This window comes from Scatophagus argus, chromosome 2 (genome assembly GCF_020382885.2).
Source record: "Scatophagus argus isolate fScaArg1 chromosome 2, fScaArg1.pri, whole genome shotgun sequence".
Taxonomy (NCBI): Eukaryota; Metazoa; Chordata; class Actinopteri; family Scatophagidae; genus Scatophagus; species Scatophagus argus.
In genome coordinates this window covers 12,098,646-12,122,415 of record NC_058494.1, presented here as the reverse complement: position 1 = coordinate 12,122,415, position 23,770 = coordinate 12,098,646, and the positions used below count along the sequence as shown (strand labels likewise).

The window sequence follows — 23,770 nt, the reverse complement described above, 5'->3', positions numbered from 1 at the left end:
AATTAGATATTATATGTTATACTTGATTATATATTATTTAATGTTTGTATAGAAAGTCTGGAGTCACTCACCATGCGTACGTGTTTCATTGCAGAATATAAACTGCGTCTAGGTTGCTAAACCTCTCAAAAAATCCTACAAAAACTGAGCTAACCACAGTTTCTGCTACGGACGACCTCTGTGTGAAGCGAAGACATAAAGTTAGCTCTTATTTTGAAATGCAGCCGGATATGGCATGTGTGGTTCTGTATCTCTTGACAGCGGTCCGAGCAGCGGGCTGTCTGTGCAGTGCTTCAGTATCCACTTGTCTCACACCATCCGGGTGGGGAGCGATGTGAGAGCGCGGCTGCTGCTCTATCCCGGACCGGTTTCATCCGTCCGCCCAGGATGAATCATTGGACAGCTGAGCCGGACCGCGGCTCCGACATCAACCCGGTTACGCTTTACGGGGAATTCACGGTGACTGGTAACCGAAAGGTCAGGTATGCCGTGAGCTTGACCGACAGGGACTTGATCGTCCAGAAGCTCACCTCAACACGGAACAAGGTGGTGCTCAGCCTGAAGGACTGCGTCGGTTGCCGCGCTTACCGGGGAGATGACAACGCGGACCCGGCAGCGTACTTGGCAACCTACTTCTACCCGCTCAAACGGCGCTGGATGAGTTCCGGGGTGTCGCGGCAGAGAGTGGAGCAGTGCTTTCGACTCGCCGGGCTCCCGGACCCGCGTGCTAACCTGGAGGAAGCCGAGAAGTGGGCTCGAGCTGTCCGAGAGCGCTCTGCCCGGCATCAGCACCTGAGAGACGGTGAGTGACGGGTTGGTGATAAGACGGGGAAGTTTAGGCTGCTGTTTGTCCTCAGTGTTCAGCGGACACACGGCTGTTCAGTGAGCGTATGAAGAGTCCAAACTAGAGTTACATATAATTACATACTGTATGATGATAAAACAGTCTGTCCAGAGGGAAAAATAGGTGTCCGCTGTCACAACTTTAGGTTAGATATCCACACATCAGTTCATAAAGTGAAACTGTAAAAAAGACAAAAACAGTTCAGGTCATTAAAACGGGTTTAAATGATACCATGTTGACCCACGAGATTTTCCCACTCTCTTTGCGTTGTATTAAATAATAATTAGTATACTTGGTTATAATCATGCACCATGAAAGCACAATACAATAAAATACTAAAGGCAAGGCTAGATCTTAATTTAGGGCCTTTACGGCATGGGGCCTCAAGCTCAGGTGTGCAGATGTTGTCTTAAAGCCTCCATCATCCAGTGTCCGGTGTCCAGATGTGTTTGTTATATAGTGTCATAACAAGCACATCTGGCCTGGAGTGCAGCTGCTTCGTCCATTTGGTTATCCAGCCTTCTGTTTGACATAGCAGGTTGAAGGGATGTTTAGTCCGACTTTACAGTAAATTCACAAATCTGATAAGCTCTGTTGTAACCAGTAATTCTTTTCATTCATGATTAATCTGCTGATCATTGTCTAGATTAAACAAATACATGTTTGGTCTAGCAGGGACCTGACAATCCTTTGTATTTTGCTTGGACAAAAAAAAGAAGAGTTAAATGATTAAGCAGTCATCAAGGAGATTATCTGAAAATTAAGTGAAAAGTCAGGTGTTGAGCGTTCCTCCTCTGCTGTTTCATAAGTCACTTTAGAGGAATGACCTCCATGACCTGTAGTGAGGATACGTCCCGTGGCTTTTCCAGTATGTCTAAGAAACTGAGTAACTAACTGCATTTTGGAAAGAGACTGTACTAATACTGCAGCCATATTAGCTGTGTGCCTATACTTGCCTTCTACTACACTACACTGTATTATATGCACTCTTCTTTAAATGTGGTTACAACATGCCCATAAGAATAGGACTGATAGAAATGCTGTTAAGTTGCACTGGACTGTTGCAATCATTGTTGATAAAGACAGTGTCACCAGCAGTTAGTCAGCCATTTTTATCAGGTTCAATCTCCTTTAACCAACAAACTCTTTTCTGGTCCGTTCTCATATCTCGAGTTGATTTTGCCCTACGGCTATTTAGTTATCTAATAGATGTAATTTCCTAGGTTTCTTCACCAAAGGCTGTTGTTTTGTTATCTTTAACCTTTTTCTTTAATCTGTGCCTTAAATGAATAAAACAGCAGGAGTGGTCTGGTGCAGAGTCACATTTCAGTAAGTCCAGAATTCAACAAACCACTGTAATATGAAAGACAGCGGAAAAACATGGGGTACTATTACTGCTACTGAGTACATATCATGTATATCCTGTGAACTAGATACTTATCTCTTATATGTCACAGGATACATTACCTTTGACCTAATCCTAATATGAATAAAACAATAGGACTGGTGTGGTCTGGAGAGTCACATTCCAGTACCTTTAGTCTGCAAACAAACCAGTTTAACATAAAAGAAACCTGAGAAACATGAGGCAGTATTACTATTGTGTTGTGTAATCCCAAAATATGTAATTACTTCAGTGGGAAACTTTTTATAATTTGGACATTTTTAAAGATAACATATCTCATTATTTGTCCCCCTCACTGCCAAGATGCCCCGGATCATTTAAGAAAAGAACAAAAAGGATTTTTAAAAATTTTGCCTCACATAAACTTTTTTCCTCTGCACAGCCAGGATATCACTGGCACTCTGTGACCCAGATAGCTTTTCCCCAACTGCACGGATGTATTTTTAACGAGACAAAATATGCTGCAATGCTATGCTGCCTGTCATTGTCAGAAGAGAAAGGACCAGACTTTTAGCAATGGCATTATTTGCTGTGACACATGTTGTGATTCAGATGCCTGGAGCTTAACCTGAGACAGCGGCCTAACAAGTTTCCTATCATGGGCCAGGAAACCACTCACAAATGTCTCTAAGGCTTCGCTCAGTTTATCCACACTTCAAAATGCAGTTTTTTTTTTTGCAGAGACATTTTTGCAGACATAATATTTTTTCCTGCTTGTAAGAAACTGAGATGCAAAGTGGTACTTTTGTGAAGTAGAGCTGAAACAGCCAACCTTTGCTAAGCCCTTCCCCCTTAGTTACTGTTGCTATGACTGTTAAGCTTTCTGTTCTTACACGCACATACGCAGCGGAGGATTTACTCTTCCAGATTCATTGTAATTTCAAACAATGCCTCCTTCCCACAGAAGTTAACAAAAGCATACATCTTATTTCTAGTTGACGATCCACTATCTTGTCAGCTAAAACTGCTGACTGTCAGTAGCTGATTTTATAAGCTCTAGCTAGCTAGCAGCTTAGCGTTAGCTCAGTGAGCCGAAAAACTGAAACTGTTGTGGGCCTATTAATGTTTCCAGCTGACTTGTATTGTCAAGCAATATTTTTAATTAAGGGCAAATGTAAAGTGTACATTCATGGTGATTTCATATGAAAACACCAACAACTTGTTGTTTTCTTGACCCCGAAATCCATAAAGAAATTAAACACACTACTGAAAATAATTTTGTTTTCCTCTGAGGAGAGCAGTACAGAAGTTATTGACAAATGTTTTGTTGTTACGTGTGACTGAACAAAGATGGTGAAAGATACGAACAGAACCAGAAGTGCCGACAAAATATATTTCTACTTGTGGCCTGCCTGTCAGGTATCTGATCATTTTCATTGTCAGTAGCGTTAATTTCAAGCCTCATTCAGACTGGTATCTCTGGAATGTGACGACACAATTTGCTATCGTCAGAGCTGTCGACAGTAAGTTACTCATTATGCGACCTTGTGAAACATACTAAATCATGGTCAGGAGCTCTGCATCCAAACCATTAGTCTAAATGAAGTCAGTACTGCCTGTCTGACCTCTCCATCAATACTGGTGGAGAGGTTATCGGCTTGACTTCCGGTGTACTTGTGTAATTATACAGAAAGCATGTATTTTGTCCAGATTCATGTACCTCTAGCAGGTAGAGGCCTGCTGAACATGTAATGGTTCTTAATACTGCCTGAGAGAGAAACAGTGCTGGATTGAGGCATCCTATATGCCATATATGTCCTTGATAAAGATTTGTTTGTTTGTTTGTTTTTTTTTTTCATTTTAACACCAGTATTTGGTCATCTTGAATATATAATGTTGGGTATGTTTGCGCCTGCTCAGGTTGCCCAGGATTTCTTCTCTGCTCCTAAAAGAGATACTGCAAAGGCACTGAGCCCACTTTCATCTTCATGTCATCAATACTGGTTTGCATGATAATGATTCAGCTATTAAAAAGAGAAACAAAAATATTTCAGTTGGCCCTGGGCCACAGCTGGGCCACCTTTGGCCAATTTTTAATTAATTAATTATTTTTTTTCTTTGCAGTGCAGTTTTTCATGTTTGAGACAATTAGTGAGGAAGTTGTCTGACGAGTCAACAGGCTGGTAATGCTAGTGCAAGCAATTCAACAGCAATTTTTTTTAGCGGAAATGTTCTCAATTTGTATTCAGAGCTGGCTGATTAATCAATATGAAAATGATTTACTTGTTTTCTTTGTCTTGCTGTAATGATTTTGGTACACTGGATTACAGACTAGTTATTAGCTCTCACTGAGCAGTATACTTCATGTCCCATTCAGCAAGCTGTTGGCTCAGCTTGTACCAGAAGAGGACAATTACAACTGACAGTTCAGATGCATTGCCAAGTATTTCCTAAATAGTATTGATCCTGAGTTGTCGATAAATGGATTAAGTTCAGCTGTGGACAGCATTATCGTGATCAGGAATTAGGTGATGGCAGCAGACAGGGGTAGATACTTGATTACATCAGTCACTCTGGGTTGTCATCTGACTTGAGCACTTGTCCAATGGCAGTGAATTACAACACATTAAAAATGAGGTTAATGTGAATGAATCCATTGTGGTTATCTAGAATTGGTGATCAGTCACAAAATTCAGTCACCCAGCATACAGGCTTGCTGTGGTCCAGCATTTTTGATTATATCTGGGTCAAAAAACACAGTTTTCACATTTTGTAATATTACCAGATCATGTATATTACCACACTACAGTCACATGCAGAGGAACTTCAGTTGCATTTCGATGAGCATTGATAGCAGCATGTATTTAAATGTTCAGGTGAAATTATTTTATAATTGATACAGAACAGTGAACAGTGAGATTAGGTTTGAAGATTAAGGAAAATGTGTCCCCTTAAGTGTAAGAGGGACTTAATCATCACAGGGATAATGTTTTGGCTAGAGGACTGTAATAAGGCCATTAGTGTGGAAGAAGTGTGAACCCATGCAAACATCAGTGATGGAAAGTCAGATGAGAAGCACCTTATTCGACATTCTCAGGGGGACCAGCGTTACTCCTTTTAGCATCAAAATCCAGGCCTCTCTCAGCCAGTCAGTGCTATTACTAATACATTACATCTGGCCGACACAGAGTTGAAGCTAGGACAATGGTTTGTTTGCTGTGTTACACACTTTTCCACGCATACAAGCAAAAGGAAGAGGTTTATGTCAAATCATCTGATACATTTTTTAACCTAAAAATGGAGCCTGCCCATAAGTTAATGATTTTATGGTTTTATTTTCAGTTTTCTTCCTGTTTAACATGTATACACTGCAGTGAGATTTAACATACTTTAAGAATAAAGAAATAAAGAAAATATGTTTGAGATTATTATCTATGGTTATCTTGAATGACCTGGAAAGAGACATTGCGGACAACTCTACAGTGGTATCTCTAGCAGTATCTGCAAAACTCAGCAACTCACACCATTTCCATGAATTAATAGCACTACAGGTTAGAGGAAAAATATACATTTTAGATTTTGGGGTGAACTGTCCCTTTGAAATTACAGCAAACTGAATATCTTTGTATTTTATACTGTTGGTCAGACAAAACAAGATATTTGAAGATGTCACATTGGTATATAGGAAATTTTAATGGACATTTTGTATTTTTTTCTGATGATTTGTTGAATAGTTTATAGAGTGCAGCAGGTTTGAGCTTCTGTTTGAGCTTCATGACTGACTCAATGTCAACCACTGTAGTTTGTTACAAACACTGAAAACAAAACACTGAATCACTCTAAGTTGATTTTTGGATTTTATTTGGGTATTTATGTAAATGGGGACATGTTACATATTTCAGGGTTTCAGTGCTTAAGGTATTATGTCCTTCTGGGTGCGTGAAGGGGTTGAGCATGAGTTGCCTGATGACTGAGGACCAAACACAAGCTGCTGGTCATGACAGTGACATAACTGAAGGCAATGAAGAAACTTGGTGTGCATTCAATCTATTTTCGAATGTGATGATAAAGCTGATAAAGTCACACCCTTATGATTAACCATTCTGTTGAAACTTCCTGAATCTTTTAAAACTGAAACCACACATTTCATTCTTGCTGCTACAGCAGTGAAGGGGAAAAATATTTGATGTTATCAAGTAGTGCTGAACAATTAATCGAAATATAATTGAAATTGCAATATGGCCAAGGGCAATTTTTTTAGGGTAAAATTAGGTAAAATGTGGCAACATACCATTATAAACAAAGCACTGAGGTGTTACAGAGATGCCATAGCATACAAATAACTTTCTCCAGACATAAGAGAACATGCTTGCATGGTACAGACCGCAGCAAACATCACATCATCATCATTTCTCTCTCTCTCTCTCTCTTTCTTTTTTTACTGAAAATGAAATGCAGAAATTATGGTTCCCTTTACAAGCATGACTCATATCTCGATGTCTGTCAAAATACTTACAATATAATTTTTATGGCACATTGTTCAGCTCCATTAAGATAAGATAAGATAAGATAAGATAATCCTTTATTAGTCCCATAACTGGGAAATTACAGTGTTACAGCAGCAAACAGGATATAGAAGGTGCAAAGCATGCAAGAATAAGGGAAGGATGAGCATTCAAAAAGAATAAATACACAGGAAACAAATACCTGCAGCTGTACACAGTACAGAAAAGAAAAGGACTATTCACACTAGTCCCTCAAGTTATGATTAGTGGATGGATTGATTATTGTACTGTATTATCAAGTTGTAATAAAAAACACAATCTTATGTGTGTTGTTCCTGGGATATTAGAGGTGTGTGTGTGTGTGTGTGTGTGTGTGTGTGTGTGTGTGTGTAGTCCTCTATCTGAGGACTCTTCCTTAGGAGATATACTGTATGCTGTGATGGAACTTGGTTGAAACCTCTGATTCAGCCTCTCACAGGGGGCTCACAGCAGCTCTGTGTCTTGTAATAACAGTATCCGGCCTATTTTCTCCCAGCATGAGCTAATCTAAATGATGGAGTACACCATGAAGTTTAGAAAAATAAACTCCAGCCTAAACCCCATCAAACCGGACTCTTTTTGTTGCTGCAAAATATCAACATCTCACTCTGGAGGTTGACTTTCTTTACATTATGCCACCAAGCATTAAAGGCATTCAGTTTAACTATTCTCAGAAACAGTCTCTCAAGTCATTCTGTGATACACCGACAACAACAACCACTAATTGACCATTCGGCCTGCAGAGCAGCTGGTTCACCTCAGAGAAAGTCTGCCTTTGCCTGGTAAAAGAACATGTGGTTGTGGTTTTTTTTTATGGTGGGAATCCACTTCCTCCCTACAGCACATTTTATATACATTTAGATGTTTTTCCTAACAGTTTGCTGTAATCTCATGTTTTGCTCTTGTCTCTGTATGTTTTTACTCAAAATGGACTAATAGTGGCTTTAAGTGAGGGAACAGTTGAACATCTTGCCTAGCTGATGTTAATTAAAATTTTAAGTTCTGGTTCCAATTCAAAGAAAGTAAACTAAACATTAAATTAGTGGTAATACAACAGAATGACTTTTGGAAAGTTTGTTTTTCTGCAGCAGCCTAACCTCCCCTCCCTAATGTGACCCTGCAGCCCAAAATACTCGCACTGGGACGCTCAGAGAGACAGGCGGTGGTTACATCCTCCCTCTGCTCCCTCGAACCTCCTCTCTGTCTCGCAACACATGCATCTCTTTATTATAACAGTGCAAATGACACACAAGGACTAGTAGTTGACAGAGGGTGCAAGATGATTTTAATAAAAACCTCAGTGTCATAAACTCTCTGCCCTCCCTTATATAGATCTACAGTGAGCTAACCACTGCCTCCTCCTCCTCCTTCTCCTCCTTCCACACCCTTTATGGTTCTGGCTCAGCAAAAATCTGCTGTGTGCTCAAGCAGCTTCCATTCTTTGATTTATAGACAGCATTATGGACAAGAGTTATCACCTCATTGTGCCTAAATGCTACTGCAGTTCGGTGCATTGAGGAAGATTAGGACTCTTTAAAGGTGCAGCCTGTGATTCAGCTGTAGTCCCTTCATCAAACACCAGAGAACAGGGCTGGAAAATTAAACCACTCTCAAACTGAGCAACAGCTTAACGCAGGTTTTAACTTTTCCTGATGTATTGGATTCTCGGATCTGTTAAAACACATCAGTAAAACATGATATTATATTTCTGTAATAATCAGAATAATACGCAAAAAATCAAACGAAATTCTCAATTGTATTTGAATGAACTTTTTAAACTAAATGGTACCAATGATCACTGATTGTGTCTTTGTGCAGTAATATTTCACTTTCTGTTACTGCACATCACTGGATATAGAACTGTTTTTTTACAAGAGTGGAGGATGAATTCAGATATTTCACTCTAGTAAGCAATGAAACAGTGTAAAAATACAGAACAAAGGTCATCCTGTAGTCAAAATCTTACTGAAGTAAAAGTACCAAAGTATTATCAAGAGATTATCAAAAGTAAAAGATCTCATTATGCAGGATTTTTGTTATTTTTGAATTATTAATATTCAGTTAAAATAGATTTAATCACACAAGCAACACTCAGCAGCAAGAAAATACCCTTTACAGTGTGGTGTCATATGGTCCGGTCCACACTGACTTGCAGTTCGAATCCGAATCCAAACCTTGAAGCTCCAAATAAAGCATGCTACCATGAGTGATGTGACATTTAAGTATAAGAACTGAGCCTGTAATCATAATGGATACATCCCAGACATTGTGCTGTATCTCTAAATTGCTAGCATGAGGTTACAACTGGTATGTAGTCAACTACAGCACTGCTGTCAGATGACAAACGTATATCTGCAAAAAGGATGTTTTTCCCCAGTAGTCTGGACTTAGATGCATAGTTGAGAGTTACATAAAATCATCTTCCAACAGCGGAACAGTTGTGTCACTCAATAGTTAAACAAACATCATGATTATAGTTTGCTTGTTTACACATTTATCATGTCCCTCGGAGCTTATTTCTCAGCTTTAACCACCAATTTGTGGCTGAGATGTATTGTTTTAGTGATCATATGTTTCTTTTTGTTTTGTCTCTTGTATATACATCAGACTGCAAAGGACCATAGTGAGACTGTATCTGGCTTTTACCCTCAGATGGCCCAGCACAAAGCTAACATTAAGTAGACTGCAATTGGACCTATCTGTCATATTGCAGGGGACAGGCAGAGTATAAATTCCAGGTCAAATACACATTAATCCTTTAATTCTTTAAACTGGATTCCCCCCTAATGGGTGTTTGTCAAGGCTTAGAGCCCACATCATCACCACCGCTGAGCAGGAAACAGAAATGTAAGAGCAGCAGGACACAAACTTGTATGGGTGGGTACAGTAGGTGGCAGTGGATGGGGGTCCTGCCATTAATATCCATTTATAGTTTCAACTAATATTAGTTAAAATTTTGAAAAAAAAAAGGTGAATCCACAGGACACTGTATTCAGGAGTTCATGTTAACTTTTACAGAGGAGCAATAGGCAGGATCCTGACTGGAAACATTACAAATTGGCAGCGTTTGTGCACAGCCCAGAACAAGAAGGCTCTGCAGCGGATGATTAAACTGCCCAGAATGTCATTGGTACCCATCTGCCGAGCATCTGTGTTATCTCTGAGGTGTCTGTGCTGAGCCGCAAGGATAATAAAAGACAAAACTCACCCATTTAAGATCACCACATGCAAAGGCCTACTCATATTAGATTTTGAATTACATAACCAATATAAGATAAGATAAGATAATCCTTTATTAGTCCCATTACTGGGAAATTACAGTGTTACAGCAGCAAACAGGATACAGAGGGTGCAAAGCATGCAAGAATAAGGGAAGGATGAGCATTCAAAAGAATAAATACACAGGAAACAAATACCTGCAGCTGTACACAGTACAGAAAAGAAAAATACTATTCACACTAGAATTAAAGTTACTTTCTCATTTGAGTTGATTTATATTGAGCCTTCTCATACCCAAACTACGTCCTTGTCGCAGAAATAGCAACTCTTATGTACGAGCTCCTTGTTTTGTCTTGGCTGGTTGGTTCTTCTACTGCTTCCCTCCATGTTTGTTTGTGTTCCCTTCGTGCAGTTTTCCTGCCTGCATCTGTATTGTGCAGAAGAGTGCAAAGTGTTGTCCAAATGATGATTTAATATTGCTGTGTAGAAAGTGTAATTTGAGACACAATTTTTCTACTGTAGCTGTATGGTGCTCGGCAGTTTAATTCATTGTTATTGGCTGTTATTTATGTTTCAGTTAGAGGTGGACTGATAATAGCTTTTCATTGGCCAGTATAATAACAATAGTTTGGTGCAGGAAAAAGCTGATGGCCCATCAATCGACTGATATCGCTCCCCCACCCGAACAATCTTAGACTTTCTTAGAAACTGGACAACTGATGAACTTAACATCTCAGTCAAAATAGTAAATACCTAAATAAATAAATAAATAAATAAATGTGACTCACTGGACATCAGATTTCATCAAAATCATTAAATGAATATGGAGCTCATCAAACAGACCTTAAAAATCTACGTGGGGGGCGATTTTTAGTATTTGAGCTATTATTTTCTCTCAAAGTCAGTGATTCCAGCAGAGAAGTTGAGGCTGCTATCAGAGCTGTAAACTGTCCTGTCAGCACTTACTGATCAGTTAAGCTGCGTGTACCTGTAGTTTCAGTGCAAGTTTAATGTCGGCAGAATGGGAGGATCAGAAATACTCTCAGTATTTCAGCCTGGGAGTGCTTTGGCACTGTTCCACGATTGTGCAAAGCAAACACTGAAATAATATAGATTAGATATGTTTGCTGTATTAGTTGGAGTGGTTTGTTGAAGGTGCTGTGTGTTAATAAGTTTCTCTTTACATTTTTCACTCAAGAAAACCTGTGCATATCCGTGAGGTTTAAAAAAACGTGTTGAATATATTTTTTTCCTGAAGCAGAGCAAATGTTGGTCCTGTATTTTTTACATTCATATTTACTCTTCTTCACTACCTTTGCAGGCAAATTGCTGCATTACTTTTTACGATAGTGACACCTGTACATCAGTGGAATACCATGAAACCACTAATGGGAATCCACATTGTGTCTGCTACATTTTCATGTAAGGAAAAAATAAAAAACAACATTCAACAAAAACAGTGATACATAACTCTTCTAGTTGTCCAAAACACAGTGTGGTACGTTTGTTCATTCATTGAGAGATATTGTAGGATTGTGTGTTTTTTTAATACCTCTGTGTCGGCAATAGCTGTCATTGGAGGCATTATGCTTTCAGGTTCTCTGTCTATCCATCTGATTCTTGTGAACACGATATCTCAAAAACACCTTGTAGGAATTCCTTTAAATCTGGCATGTGTGAGTGCAAGGTAGTAATTTTAGTTCTGACTTGGCTGCTTGTAATTATTGTCTGAGCGGTTTGTGAATGTGAACTCAGAATCTTTTCCTACAAATGAAGTGTGTTTCAAACACAAAGCAAAACACGTTCTGATGTTTCTCCTTCCCCTTTCAAATATGCTGCAAATTTATGCCAGCTAAATGGTGTGGGTTCAGCTAAGTGTGATGAAAGAGTGACACTTTTTTATAAAGCTGGCTACTTTATTTCTTTACTACAGACGGTTGATGCTTCGTCATGCTTCAGTGTTGACAGGCAGCCAATTTGAAGGAAGTTGAATGAGACACGTTGACTGAGACATGATGACTGACTGACTATGCACAGGTCATCGCAATGAGTCAGTGCGAATCATCAAGCAGTGATGATGAGGCAGTGACCAGTGGGCACATCCCAAGTCTTTTATTTGTTGTTTCCGTGCACAGAGGAAATATCAAATATTGGTTGCTGTGAGAAATAAAAACACAATGTGCCTCAGTTGTTTGATGGATACTAATGCTGCAACACTCTTATTTAAGGGCTCAACTGAAGCGAATGCTGAGTCAAGTGCAACACCTAGTGGTAAAATTCTGTATATTGGTCCTGTTTAAGTAAAGACGGATGACAGATTCAGCTCTTGTATATCATCACAAAGTTTTATATTTTATTTGTTTTCTGATTCACCGTTTAGTTGAAAATTTGTAGGTCTGAAACAAAAGGGCCGCAAACAACTTCTGCATTCATCATTATTATGGATACATTTAAGGTGAAAGAGAGGAAAGTCTGTCAAAAAAAAAAAACAAAACACTGTTTATGTCATGTATCGCTATTGTCATTCAGGCACAGGTGAAACCAATAATTCCTGAGTGAGATATGAGTCAATTTAGCCTAATAAATCTTTTCCAGTGGTCATCTCGCATCTTGCCTGTAGTCAGCTGGGATAGGCTCCAGCCCCCTCCGCCCCGGATAAGCGGTATAAAAAATGGATGGATGGATGGTTTTAGATAGTGTAGTATGTAGACATTAACTCCACCAATGTCTAACTTCTCTTAAAGCATCTTTCCTTGTTTCCTCCTTCCCGCATTGTTTCCTTAGTCACTCCATCACTCCATGCATCCTTGGTGGGAGGGACTAAGCTAAACATAGAAGCAATTCAAGAGACTTGGGATGCGCCCCATTTGAAGTCACAGATAAATTTATTTCTTTATCCTTGTCCAATTTCTTGTAAAATGTCCGGATATGCTGTAGAAATATGAAGCTGTTTTATATCTCTAAAAAAAAAAAAAATAGAAACGCAAACAAACAAACGTGTAAATGTGCCCTGCTTTATGGTGCTGAGAATGGAACAGACTTTTGTTGTTTATAGTTAAACCTTAATGTCTGGTTAATAGAAGCATCCTGCTGAATGTGCTGGAAAGTTGTCAGACAAAGTGAAGAAAGTCGTCTATTCTCAGACTCTATATGCACCCAGATAGTTATTATAGGGAAGCTTGCTGGAAAAAAAGTGTTGGTTTTTTTCAGCTCCTGGGTTTTTCCCCTTTCATTTAGGCTGTCATTTCCTATGGTGAGTACCTCAGTAGTGATTATTCCATTAAGATCTGGGACAGTTCCCATGCTTTGGTTTGAAGGGCACAGATGAGATGTCTGTAATCACAGTTCAAGTGAATGCAGTTCAGAGGCAGATTTGTTGTTTTTCATCTTTGTCTTTCTGGCTGTGAGGATAATGATGATTCAGTTTGGTCTTCAGTTGTGTCACCCACTTCATCACTTCATCCCAGACAGTAGTTGACTTTTTTGTAAAGTTGTTTAGTCTAGGTGATTAAGCTCTGCCATCATTGTTGTGATTTTTGGGCCAGTTAACAAGCTGATAACATGACTAACTCGAGACAGATTGTTGTGACATCAAGACTGGGCAAAAGTAAGTAAGTGTTTTTGACTTTATATGTTTATCAGTAGAAAAGTATATCATTATTTGACAATCAGGGCCACACCCTCCCAATACAAACAAACCAGACACGTTATCTGCTGTCACACCAGTCTTCAATGAAGAATAATAACCTCAGTTTCATTAAAAGTCCACTACAGGATGTCCAGCATCAGTCTATTTATAGACTGGAGAGGATTTTAAAAGTGCATTTCCTGTGTATTTTTGTAGATTTTAGTGTTCTTTATTACATGAATGTCACACTTTGACTCCTTGCCATGACGTCGCTGCAGCCGAGATAATGATAGAGGAGGAAGCCGCGGACAGACAGAGACGAGTAGATAGATAGGGCCCTCTGGAATGTTTTGAGAAGGGGAGGGGTGACACACAGGAAGTGGCATGGGGTTGGATTTAGCCAGCAAGGTCTGCGTGGGTGTTTGGGGCACACAGACAGCAGGGTCAGGGCCTTCAGTGCCAGCTGTCATGCCCGCTGATTCATGAGGGCTCTTGTGTGGCTTTCCCTCAGGAGTCCGGTCGTGATGATTTTAAGATGACCCTTTATAAATATTCATCCAACAGAGAAAGGGTCTGTGCCTTTATAAGCCTGTCTTAACAATACAAGAAATGTCCGTTTGTTGTTTTGCAGTTAAAACAGTACATGGCGCACATATCTGATAACTAACCTAACGTTTTTGCACAGCAGAATACACCTGGTCAGGTCATATCATACAGTGTGTGCATGCTTGGATAATGTCCAGACCACACTGTTTCAGAAAACGTATTCTCATCTGAATTCCCTTATTTAACATGATGAATTATATAGAGAATATTTTTTGACTGCAGATGATTCACATCTGGCTGATGGTTGTGTCACGCTTACTGCTCATCAACTGACTGCTTTCCAGTCTAATCTCTGAGAAAGACATGAGAGGGAAAAATGGGGAAAAACGTGTGGTATGTTTACCACATTTATATCAGGAAGGACAGATGAAGATCAGAAACTTCTCTCTGTACACAGAACAGTTCAGCACCGCAAACCTCAGCCTCTGAAATGACCACACTGCTGTTTCACCTCGCACCTCTCTTAAACAGTTTTAAAAAAACCCCCGCAACTTAATGGTCCTTATGAAGGTAGCATTTACAGCAGTACTGTTGTATTAGATGTATCTGATAAACTGACTGTAAACTGAGATGATAGCAGTTACAATCGGGATTATTAGAAAACAAACACCCTGAAGGACTGATGAGTCAGGTGAAACAAGGTGAACAAATGAAGGATAAGGTGCGTTAATGTGTGAACATTTTTCTGACCTGTTTTACTGCATTCCAGTATCGTCACTGCAACTCAGCTCAACAGTATCCATGAAAATGAACCCTGCCAATTAGGTTTCGAACCGGTTAGATGTGCCTGTCCCTGGAGCAGTCGCACTTCACTTGTTCCCGCCCCTCCTTACTCATTTATCAGCTGTCAGACTTGTTTGGATGGTTCACAGCCTCCCTCCACGCTCACAGTGTTTGGATCTTTAGGAAACATAAAGCAGATTGCTATACCAAGGGAGATTCCTCTAAAGGAGGAATCTGACTGTCTGCTTCACTGAAATGATTTGTTTTGTGTCTATTCAGAACATTTTTTTTATTTTATTATTTTTTATTATCTCTAGTCTGGACTTCCATCATATCTATATTTCTACTTAGTTTCCCGCTTCTCGTCTCAGATATTGAGTAATGATTAATATTTTGCGCAGTCTTATGCAGTACATAATTAATCCTCTTCAGATGCTGTGGGACAGAAGGCCAAAACCAGCTTCTTCCAGTTCCTCCCTTCTTCAGCCCCACGCTGAGCCTCAGAGAGATCATAATCTTCAGGGTGTTTTAAAAAGATTTGAGATCTGCGTAATGCAAGATGTGTGTAATCCTGTGTAAACCCTCTAAACTCTGCCCTATCCCCAAAATATTTTGAACACTAATTTGCATGAACCACGCAGTTAAATATTTAAAAATGTGGCTGCTACTTCTGTGCTCAACCATCTTTAGATAAAAGTGTGTGCGTGTGTGCGTGAGCTTGACCGCTGACTTTTGTTTTTGCTCGTATCCTCAAATCACCTTTCATTTCTGTGCACAGTGTTCATCTTTCCAAAGGAATGTAAATAGATTTCACGTACAGCACCTCAGCTGGCACAGCTGCTTGGTTACTGCAACAATACATATGAAATACTTTCCTTCTCTCCATATGTTTCTGGTCTCTCTTTTAGGCAAAAAATATTTGTTTTCAGGAAGAAAAGATGTCATATGGTGTATTGCAGGTATTTGTGCTCAGCTTGCTTGTGACATGACAGGAAAACAACTGGAGAGAGAGCACAGAGTGAAAATGAGTAGCACAGTCTGATTAAAATGAAAGTAAACTCTGGTATGCTATGCCACTATTTTGGTTTAAGGTTATTTGTCTTTTCTCTTCCTGTTGTTTGACCAGGGAGAGGAGATTAGCCTACATTAGCTCTGGCAGTGTAGTTATTAAGTAGCACACTGTGCTCACTGCTCATTCAGTCAGTCTGTGTTACACTGTTAGAGATACCACACAGGAGAAATTATTTATGTTCTGGCAAAGTTATTGTGCCACCATTTCAACTTAGAAGATGCAGTTTCACTGGGAAGACAGTGGGCTAGCATTCACCTGTTAGCTCTGCTGTAACTGAGCCTTTATTGTTGGCAGTGCAGAAGTAGGTCTACCTTTTGTGTGATTCTTCTGAATTGTTAAAGCTTGTTAGGCTACTCTCCCTTTTTTTGCAGACAGAGAGTTTTAGAGCCATTATAAGCTCCTGGTGTCTAGTTAAATTACCCCCATAGTTTTTGCCCACTCATTTGCTGTCCCCAAACCTCTAGAGGAGAAGCTGCATGCTGCTGCGACTACTTTTAGTGCCACTACAGCCATAAAAATGCAAGTGCTGGCTGGCAGCATTTCACAGTCAGTACACAAACAAGATGATCTATAAAGTGCGCAGAAACGAATTCAGCAGAGGTAAAGATGTTAATCATCTGTCAACATCTACAAAATATCATTTGCATTTAAAGTATTTTGCCAAACTGTATCCAGCCATGTCCTCTCTCTGCAGGTCGACTGCTCCACATCACCTGACTTAGCTGCTCTTAATGCAAAAACAAAAAAGGGATTCAATCCACAGATTCCCATGTGTCCTTCCTGCTCTTCTCCACTATAGAAATGTTACTTGTTGTGGTTCTGGTGTCCAATATTCACTCAGTTTAAATGCAGTTAGGTTTATCTTTGTCTTTCTGTAGAAACTTTCAACACAGAGCAAAAGAAAAGGCTAATTTGTGTAATTGAGATAAAAGAATCATGTCACACTGTGAGGAAGGCAAATCTGGTTTAAACACAGAATCTGTCCATTCACTCCTCTGTCAGTCTGAATGTGCTGGAAAAATCAACACTGAAAAACTTTACAGGGTGAAGTGTCATATATGATTAGAAAATATGGAAGAAAATTTATTATTGAGCAGTTGCATTATAGGTTTCACAGTAATTAGTCAGTGCAGTGAATGTAACACTTACAAAACCTACAGCACGTAGGATGTGATGATAATGTGAGCTGCAGTAGACAAATTTATTCATAATTTTTGCCTTTCTACTTCTTTTTGTCCATTACATTTACATTTGCTATTTCATGCTGAACTATTAAGAAATATTTTAAAGCAGTGATCTTAAAGGTCTTTTTTTGTCTGTGCTGTAAAAATGTCTCTCAGAGCAGAAGTTTCAAGATCGAAACAGCTTATTTCAAATTCTGTTGGCAAACGAACACCTGCTATAAAGTTTGACAATATCCATCTAAGTTACTTAGCTGAGTGGCCATCTGTCTTTTCCCTTTTCCTTGCATTCATTGATAATTGACTCGTCTCTCTCTCTGCAGGGCTGTCGATGAACACGTTGTCTCGTCCGTGCCGGATGATGCTGCTGGTGAACCCACAGAGCGGGAAGGGACAGGCCCTCACTCTCTACAACAGCCATATTCAGCGAATGCTCAATGAGGCAGGGGTGCCACACACTCTGGTTATCACCGGTGAGTTGGAGGCACAATTATGCTGCACACAGAGAGATAAACATCATAGCGGAACTCCAACAGAACAAAAAAATAAAAATTTTGGGTACATAAAAGCTGTAAAACTGACAAACTCAGTCAATTATTTTATTTGAAAGCTGTAATTTAATATCCTCTGCTGCTTTCTTCTGTTTCACCCATGTTTACCAAATGAGCCAGAAAAACCTCTGGTGCACGTAAGGGTGTGTGGTATGGAGGATAAACTACTGGACAGTCAATGCGTTCAAGGAGCTTGGGTTCAATTCCCAATGTGCATATACATGCACAGGTGTCCTGGAGCAAGGTATCCAATCCCTACCTGCTCCACATGGTCGAAAGAAACTCTCCGTGATGAATTAATAGATAGTATTTCTAAAAATCTAAAGAAATGATCTGCCACTAGTCTGGCAGTATATCACACTACATGCACAGACACACACACAAACACACACACACACACAGCTCAGAAACAAAATAATAACAACACTAACACCTCCCTCCATGACCCGGCCTTTCTCTCTCTGTCCCAGGACCCCTCCCATGGTTTAAATCCTCTGCGTGTTTTCGTGCCATCACCATCATTATGCTGATCACCCACCTCTGACCCATATGCATGCAGAGCTGTTACATAATAAATATACAAACAGACAGACAGACATACATATGGATGAAGACACGTTTGTGATAAACACACACATTTGCACTAAATCCCCTTTTGCCATGATTTGATTCGATATAACCATGTTCATAATTATCACTGGGTGGTCACGATTGTGCAGCACAGTATTAGAAACGCTCACTCATCACATACTCTCCATCTGATCATTTTAGATCGAGCCGTCCCTCGTCTTTTATTTTGAGTTTTGCCCTCTGTCTGGGTTTGTTCATGAATCGGTGCACTGTCAGATAACTGACAAGAAACGCATCTTTCATCGCAGTGCGAGGTGCACAGACAGAGAAAAGAGGGCAGAAAGAGTGAGACGCAGGAGAAATCATCTTACTGGCGCTGAAACAAAAACACAGCTTTTCGAGATGTACTTTTTGACAAGTTAATCCTGGGGAACGCAAAAAGAATAGATTTAATTCCCATCCAAATCTACATGGAACAGCATGACTACTGAAAGGGAAATTTGGATACCAGTGAGAGACAATCTCTTTGACGGATAGACTTCTGAAGTAAATCCTTCACTCTAATCTCTGCCAAATGGCCCCAGCCCTGAATGATGCCTCAGCAGAGGAGCATGAAGATGTTTGATTTATACATGCAGTCTGGTAATTCCTCAACAATCTTAATTGTGTGCTTGGCTGAATTTGAATTTGTCATCAATTTGAATTTTTTCATCATGTTGTCTGTGTCAGTATGGTCTGTCATTAACTCTTTGTAAAGGGTGCTTCTCTCTATAGCAAATTTGTGCCAAAAGCTGTGTGCAACACACAGTCTGAACATTTTATATCCAGTGTGATCACATGCTGTCTATCGGTTTAACTGCATTATTCATTAAATAATGGATTAAACAGTCAGAGCGAGATAAAACTTTCACCAGAATGGTGCTGATGGGCTCCACAGAGATGACAAGCTTTGCTTTAGATGCCATAGATGGACCCTTTACCCAAACTAACTTAGGAAGCTGTGAAGCATGACAACGAAAAACACAAAACTGTCTCCTAAGCAGCATTGAGGGAGGGCTCATGAGCGTGGCCCTGATGTCCCATGACGTGTGATATTCCTCAAAACTCAAACAATAACATTTGAGGAAGACAAAATGCATTTAAAGAAACACAAATGCAAAATGGTTGCTTTCCTAGTTACTCTATCTGACCACTTGGCCTCCATCAAGCAGAATTCGATTTCATCCTTTCATGCCATCAGTGGATGAATGCGTGTGGGAATGGGTGAATTTACTGTGTGTTGTGAAATGCTTTGAGTGGTCGCTAAGCTTGAAAAAGTAGCACATTGCTGAAGAAAAGTGTGTTTTATTAGTGTTTTTTATTAGTGTTATTTAGTGTTTAGCCGTAACACAACAGAACGTCTGCCTGTTCTAGTGTATCTTGTCCATCAGTGCAATGTGTTTGAGGCGTGTGGTTGGAAGTCTCTTAGTATGTGGATGTTCGCAGAAGTAGACAGGCTCATTATTGGGTCTCTTTGGCAGTGTGGCAGCTGTGGGCACTGCCAAGGGTGGAGGACGGATGAAAGATGACTGCACTGCTACAGGGGTCTGATACATGGAGAGAGCGAGAGAGTTTGTGTGGCAGTAAAAATGGCGCAGTGACTCCTTATAGGCAGTCTTCCCTCGCTGCTGAGGCTGCTGTCTGTCAAAAAGTATTAATCAAATGACAGCAACACACTCGCCTTCCACTTTGTGCTTAGATTAATCTGCACGATGCAAATTACAAATATTTACCGGAGGAGACAGATAATACAGACAGATAATCCCCCTCCGATAACCTCTCTGTGCTGTTCTTTTTTCTTCCTTTCTTTTTCAGTCTTCTATTCTTTCTTTAATGGCAACAGTCCATGTGCTCTCTCAAAAAATATGATAGACTGTTTAACATGGCACATGCTGTGTTGAATTTTACAGTTTTACACATGACGATCCCGGGTGCCATGGGAATTGAAAGATGAGGGTATTTACCAGACAGGGAGAGTCTGAGGAAACATGCATTCTGGTTGTATTATGGAAATTGTAGGGTCCAGCGTTTTTTCAGATTTTGGCTTATAGTGGAAAACCAAAGTTTTGACCTTTTTTTTTGGCCCAATGTTCCCCAATGTTATGAGAGTGCAATACCAAATTGTTGACCCAAAAAACAGGTGAATTTGTTGTTTTTCATTTTGTCTAAATGATGTAGCAATGTCTCTTTCTGTCACATTTTGGCTTTTATTTGAAGGATGACCACTATTCCTATACTGTAGACACAAGGACAAGCCTTTCCACCATCATTTTGTGACCCAAGAGCAATAATTTTCCAGGATTTTACTTGTTTTATGTGGTTGTTACCACTTCATATGATTGCTGCTTGGTGTAAATATACTTTCTAAAGTTGAACTATGGTATATCTTGATTGTTGCTCAGTTTGGGTACTTTTTTCCACTGGCAGGCCACAAATGATTTCCCATGTTCAGACTCTTGTTAGGTGGTTCAGACTTTGCTGAAGGCAGCGTCAGAACAGGAAGTGTCTATCAGCAGCTGAAGTTATTGGCACAACCCATTTGAGTCCCTCTGGATCTCTGACACATGTTTTGTTATGAAGCAGCCAGTCTAAGTCTGTTTAATGACATCTGATGTTCACCTGATATTCAAGTCAATACTCAAAGGTGTTCCAACTTTGGGAGGGTTTAGGGAGCGCCACCCGAGGCACTCATTTTATTTGTGTCATCTGTCAGTGTGTGTGCATGTGCGTGCAAATTTGTGTGTGTGGCTACACCCTCTGGCACCTCCCAATGGCTGACTAAGCTGTCACAGTGTTTATATTGTCTCCTGCTGTAACCACACACACACACACACACACACACACTGAAAAGGTGGTGCTGGTAACTGTCATCACCTGCTGTCATTTTGGTAGAAGAGTACTGCAGCTATTAGAGTGTGCTGCTTGAAGAGAGCTGCAGTCAGGATGTGTGTGACAGGGTGGAGACCCATCTGGAGCTGCCTTTAGTGGGATGATACAAGGTCAGCATGAGGACAGAGCAACTTGTTGCTGTTACATACACTTAAAGCATCATGAAATCGTCAGCTCACTCTCCAGCTCTCCTTGGTTTTACAGAGCTTTGTGGAGTCCTTGATGAGTTTCACCTCATTGTTAAGCTCTTTGGCTGAAGTCAGTTGTTTTTGTTCACCCTCATTGGTGCAGGTTCTTGTTTCAGCAAAAAACTACAAGAAAAACTACTGTACAGTACATGCACAGCAGCAGAAAGTTGAAGTTAGTGTCTTTCTGGTGAAGACACTAGCTAACTAACACAGTGGAGCATTTAGCAGCTAAAGAGTATAGAATATTTCCCTCAGGAGATGGTAGAGACCAAAAACAGAGTCAAAGAGAGTGAACATTGACTTATATTCATCGGGTGGCTGAAAAATAATGCAATATAAATGATGAGTTGCTTTGTAACTGCAGGATGTGTTAAATAAAAAGCTTCTTGCTAACAATAAAAATAAAATCACCATATCAACATAAAGGTGATGATTGTCAGTGCTCTGATGCGCCCCTTGTTGTGCTGTTTAATCCTCCAAGTACAGACAAGTTCACAGGGTATGTGAACAATGCTGCTTGCAAACTCTTGTATATGCATATGTGCTGGAAGAAATATGATAAAATACCACTGATTTGACTTTGCTCATCTTTGCATGCTTCTGAAGACATTGTGAAAATGTGAGCCTTAGCCCCCGTCCAGGCTGTGACCAGAGGCCAGTAATGAAGCAGCGCTCTGCATGACTGTAATGACTGAGTCACAATCCACTGCCTCTACCCACAGGGAGAGACTCAGCTGGGCGAAACTACAGCACTCCTCTCCTCTCCTCCTCTTTTCTCCTCTGCAGCATCATTACAAGCTCTATGTGACTTATCCGCATGTCTCCATCCCTGATGTTTGTTTTCCCTCATTGCGTTGTTTTGCCATTATCAATCAAACTGACGAGGGGAGTTGCATACTAAAACTGCTCTGGGCTGTCCTAACACCTCACTGCAGTGTTCCTACTCCACAGCTTTGTTGCTGATTGGGGCCCTTCAATCCTTTTTAGTGTAGAGACTGTGCATAGATAAGGAAATGTGATGTGACTGGACTGATAAGGAGGAATCGATTCCTTTATTCTGCAGAGTTTAGGGAAGGGAAAAGAAGGAGAGAGGTCGAGAAATTAGATCCTCTCCAGAGGACTCTGTCTCTGTGTGTGTGTGTGTGTGTGTCTGCCTTGATGGGATGACTGTGCTGTTCTTCTGTTGTGACATGAACACAATGGCAGCACTAAAGAGAAGAGTTAGTTACACAGAAGATACACCAAAGAGGACAACTTCTTTTCATGTCTCTGACTGAAAAGTCTGTAAAAGAGCCTTGGTGATTTATATCCTATTCTATATTATACTATAAGGCTGTGCACAGAAAATGTTCATCGAGTGATGATTATTGTGAACCCTAGTAGAGTTCACTGGCTGGGACACGATGCTCAGCAGCTGTGGAGTACAGCTGACCTCCATGTTTCTTTCATGCTACCCACAGTGCTAATGGGGATGTGTGGTTTTATATGGTGTTAGCTTGTTGTCCCTGAACCACATTCAGTTAAATAGATTTATTTAATCACAACCCAAGATGGCTCATCAAACATATTTTTACATCGTAATGGAAGAGAAGGCATGAAAATACTCTTTAACATAAATTGTTTTATCATTTAATGAGATTAAAGAACAATCAGTGTGGATGTTTAAAAGTGAAAGAAAATAAAGAAGTGATAATATGAAAGAGAGACAGCGGGAAAAAGCTTTCAGTGTTGCTGATCCTTAGCAGGTGAAAGTTGTGATTGAAGTTGTGACAGTCGGCTACACCTGACTGACTTTTCTTTCCACCTGACAGCACTCCTGTTGCCCTCTCACCTTCAGATGGGGGACAGGGAGACTGAGAGGAACACATATAGACAGAGAGAAAGTCTGCTAATGACAGACTGTTTTCTCTATAATTAGGACCAAATTACAAAGTTCTTTCCAAGAAACTTGTTGGAAATTACAGACCTGTAAAATGAAGCCATGACACCAGGTAATAACGTTGAGGAAATGTTAACAAGTAGTTTGTTACTTGTGCTTTTCCCATCTGCTTTCCTGTATCTTTTATAACCTTCTTTTTTGAATATTTAGTTAGTCCTCTTTTGCTGTCCTTGTGCACACTGACACTGATGTAGACAATCTCCAGGGACTTTAATAGGACCCCACTTCATCAGATTATTCAGGTCCAGATTAATTTGACAGAGAGCTCCTTGGGTAATTTATTGGATAACTTGCAGTGTGTACGACACTTCATTTAAGACCATATATCAGCTTTCCCTCCCACGGGCATACTGAAGGAAAGAAGATTACAAGGAGGACTAGGACTCTATTTCATTACGTGGGTTCTCAGTCGTCTCTTTTTGTCATTATTTA

General features: G+C 40.1%; 1 protein-coding gene across 1 annotated transcript in view; it reads left to right on the top strand.

Moving 5' to 3' along the window:
* The first annotated feature begins 246 nt into the window (after positions 1-246).
* Positions 247-23,770, top strand: part of LOC124069991 (sphingosine kinase 1-like) — a 41,068-nt gene continuing 17,544 nt past the window's right edge. Inside the window, exons 1-2 of the mRNA XM_046409570.1 lie at positions 247-802; positions 17,486-17,635. Coding sequence (XP_046265526.1) covers positions 388-802; positions 17,486-17,635 — 565 coding nt within the window. The 5' untranslated portion in view covers positions 247-387. The remainder of the gene's footprint in view (positions 803-17,485; positions 17,636-23,770) is intronic.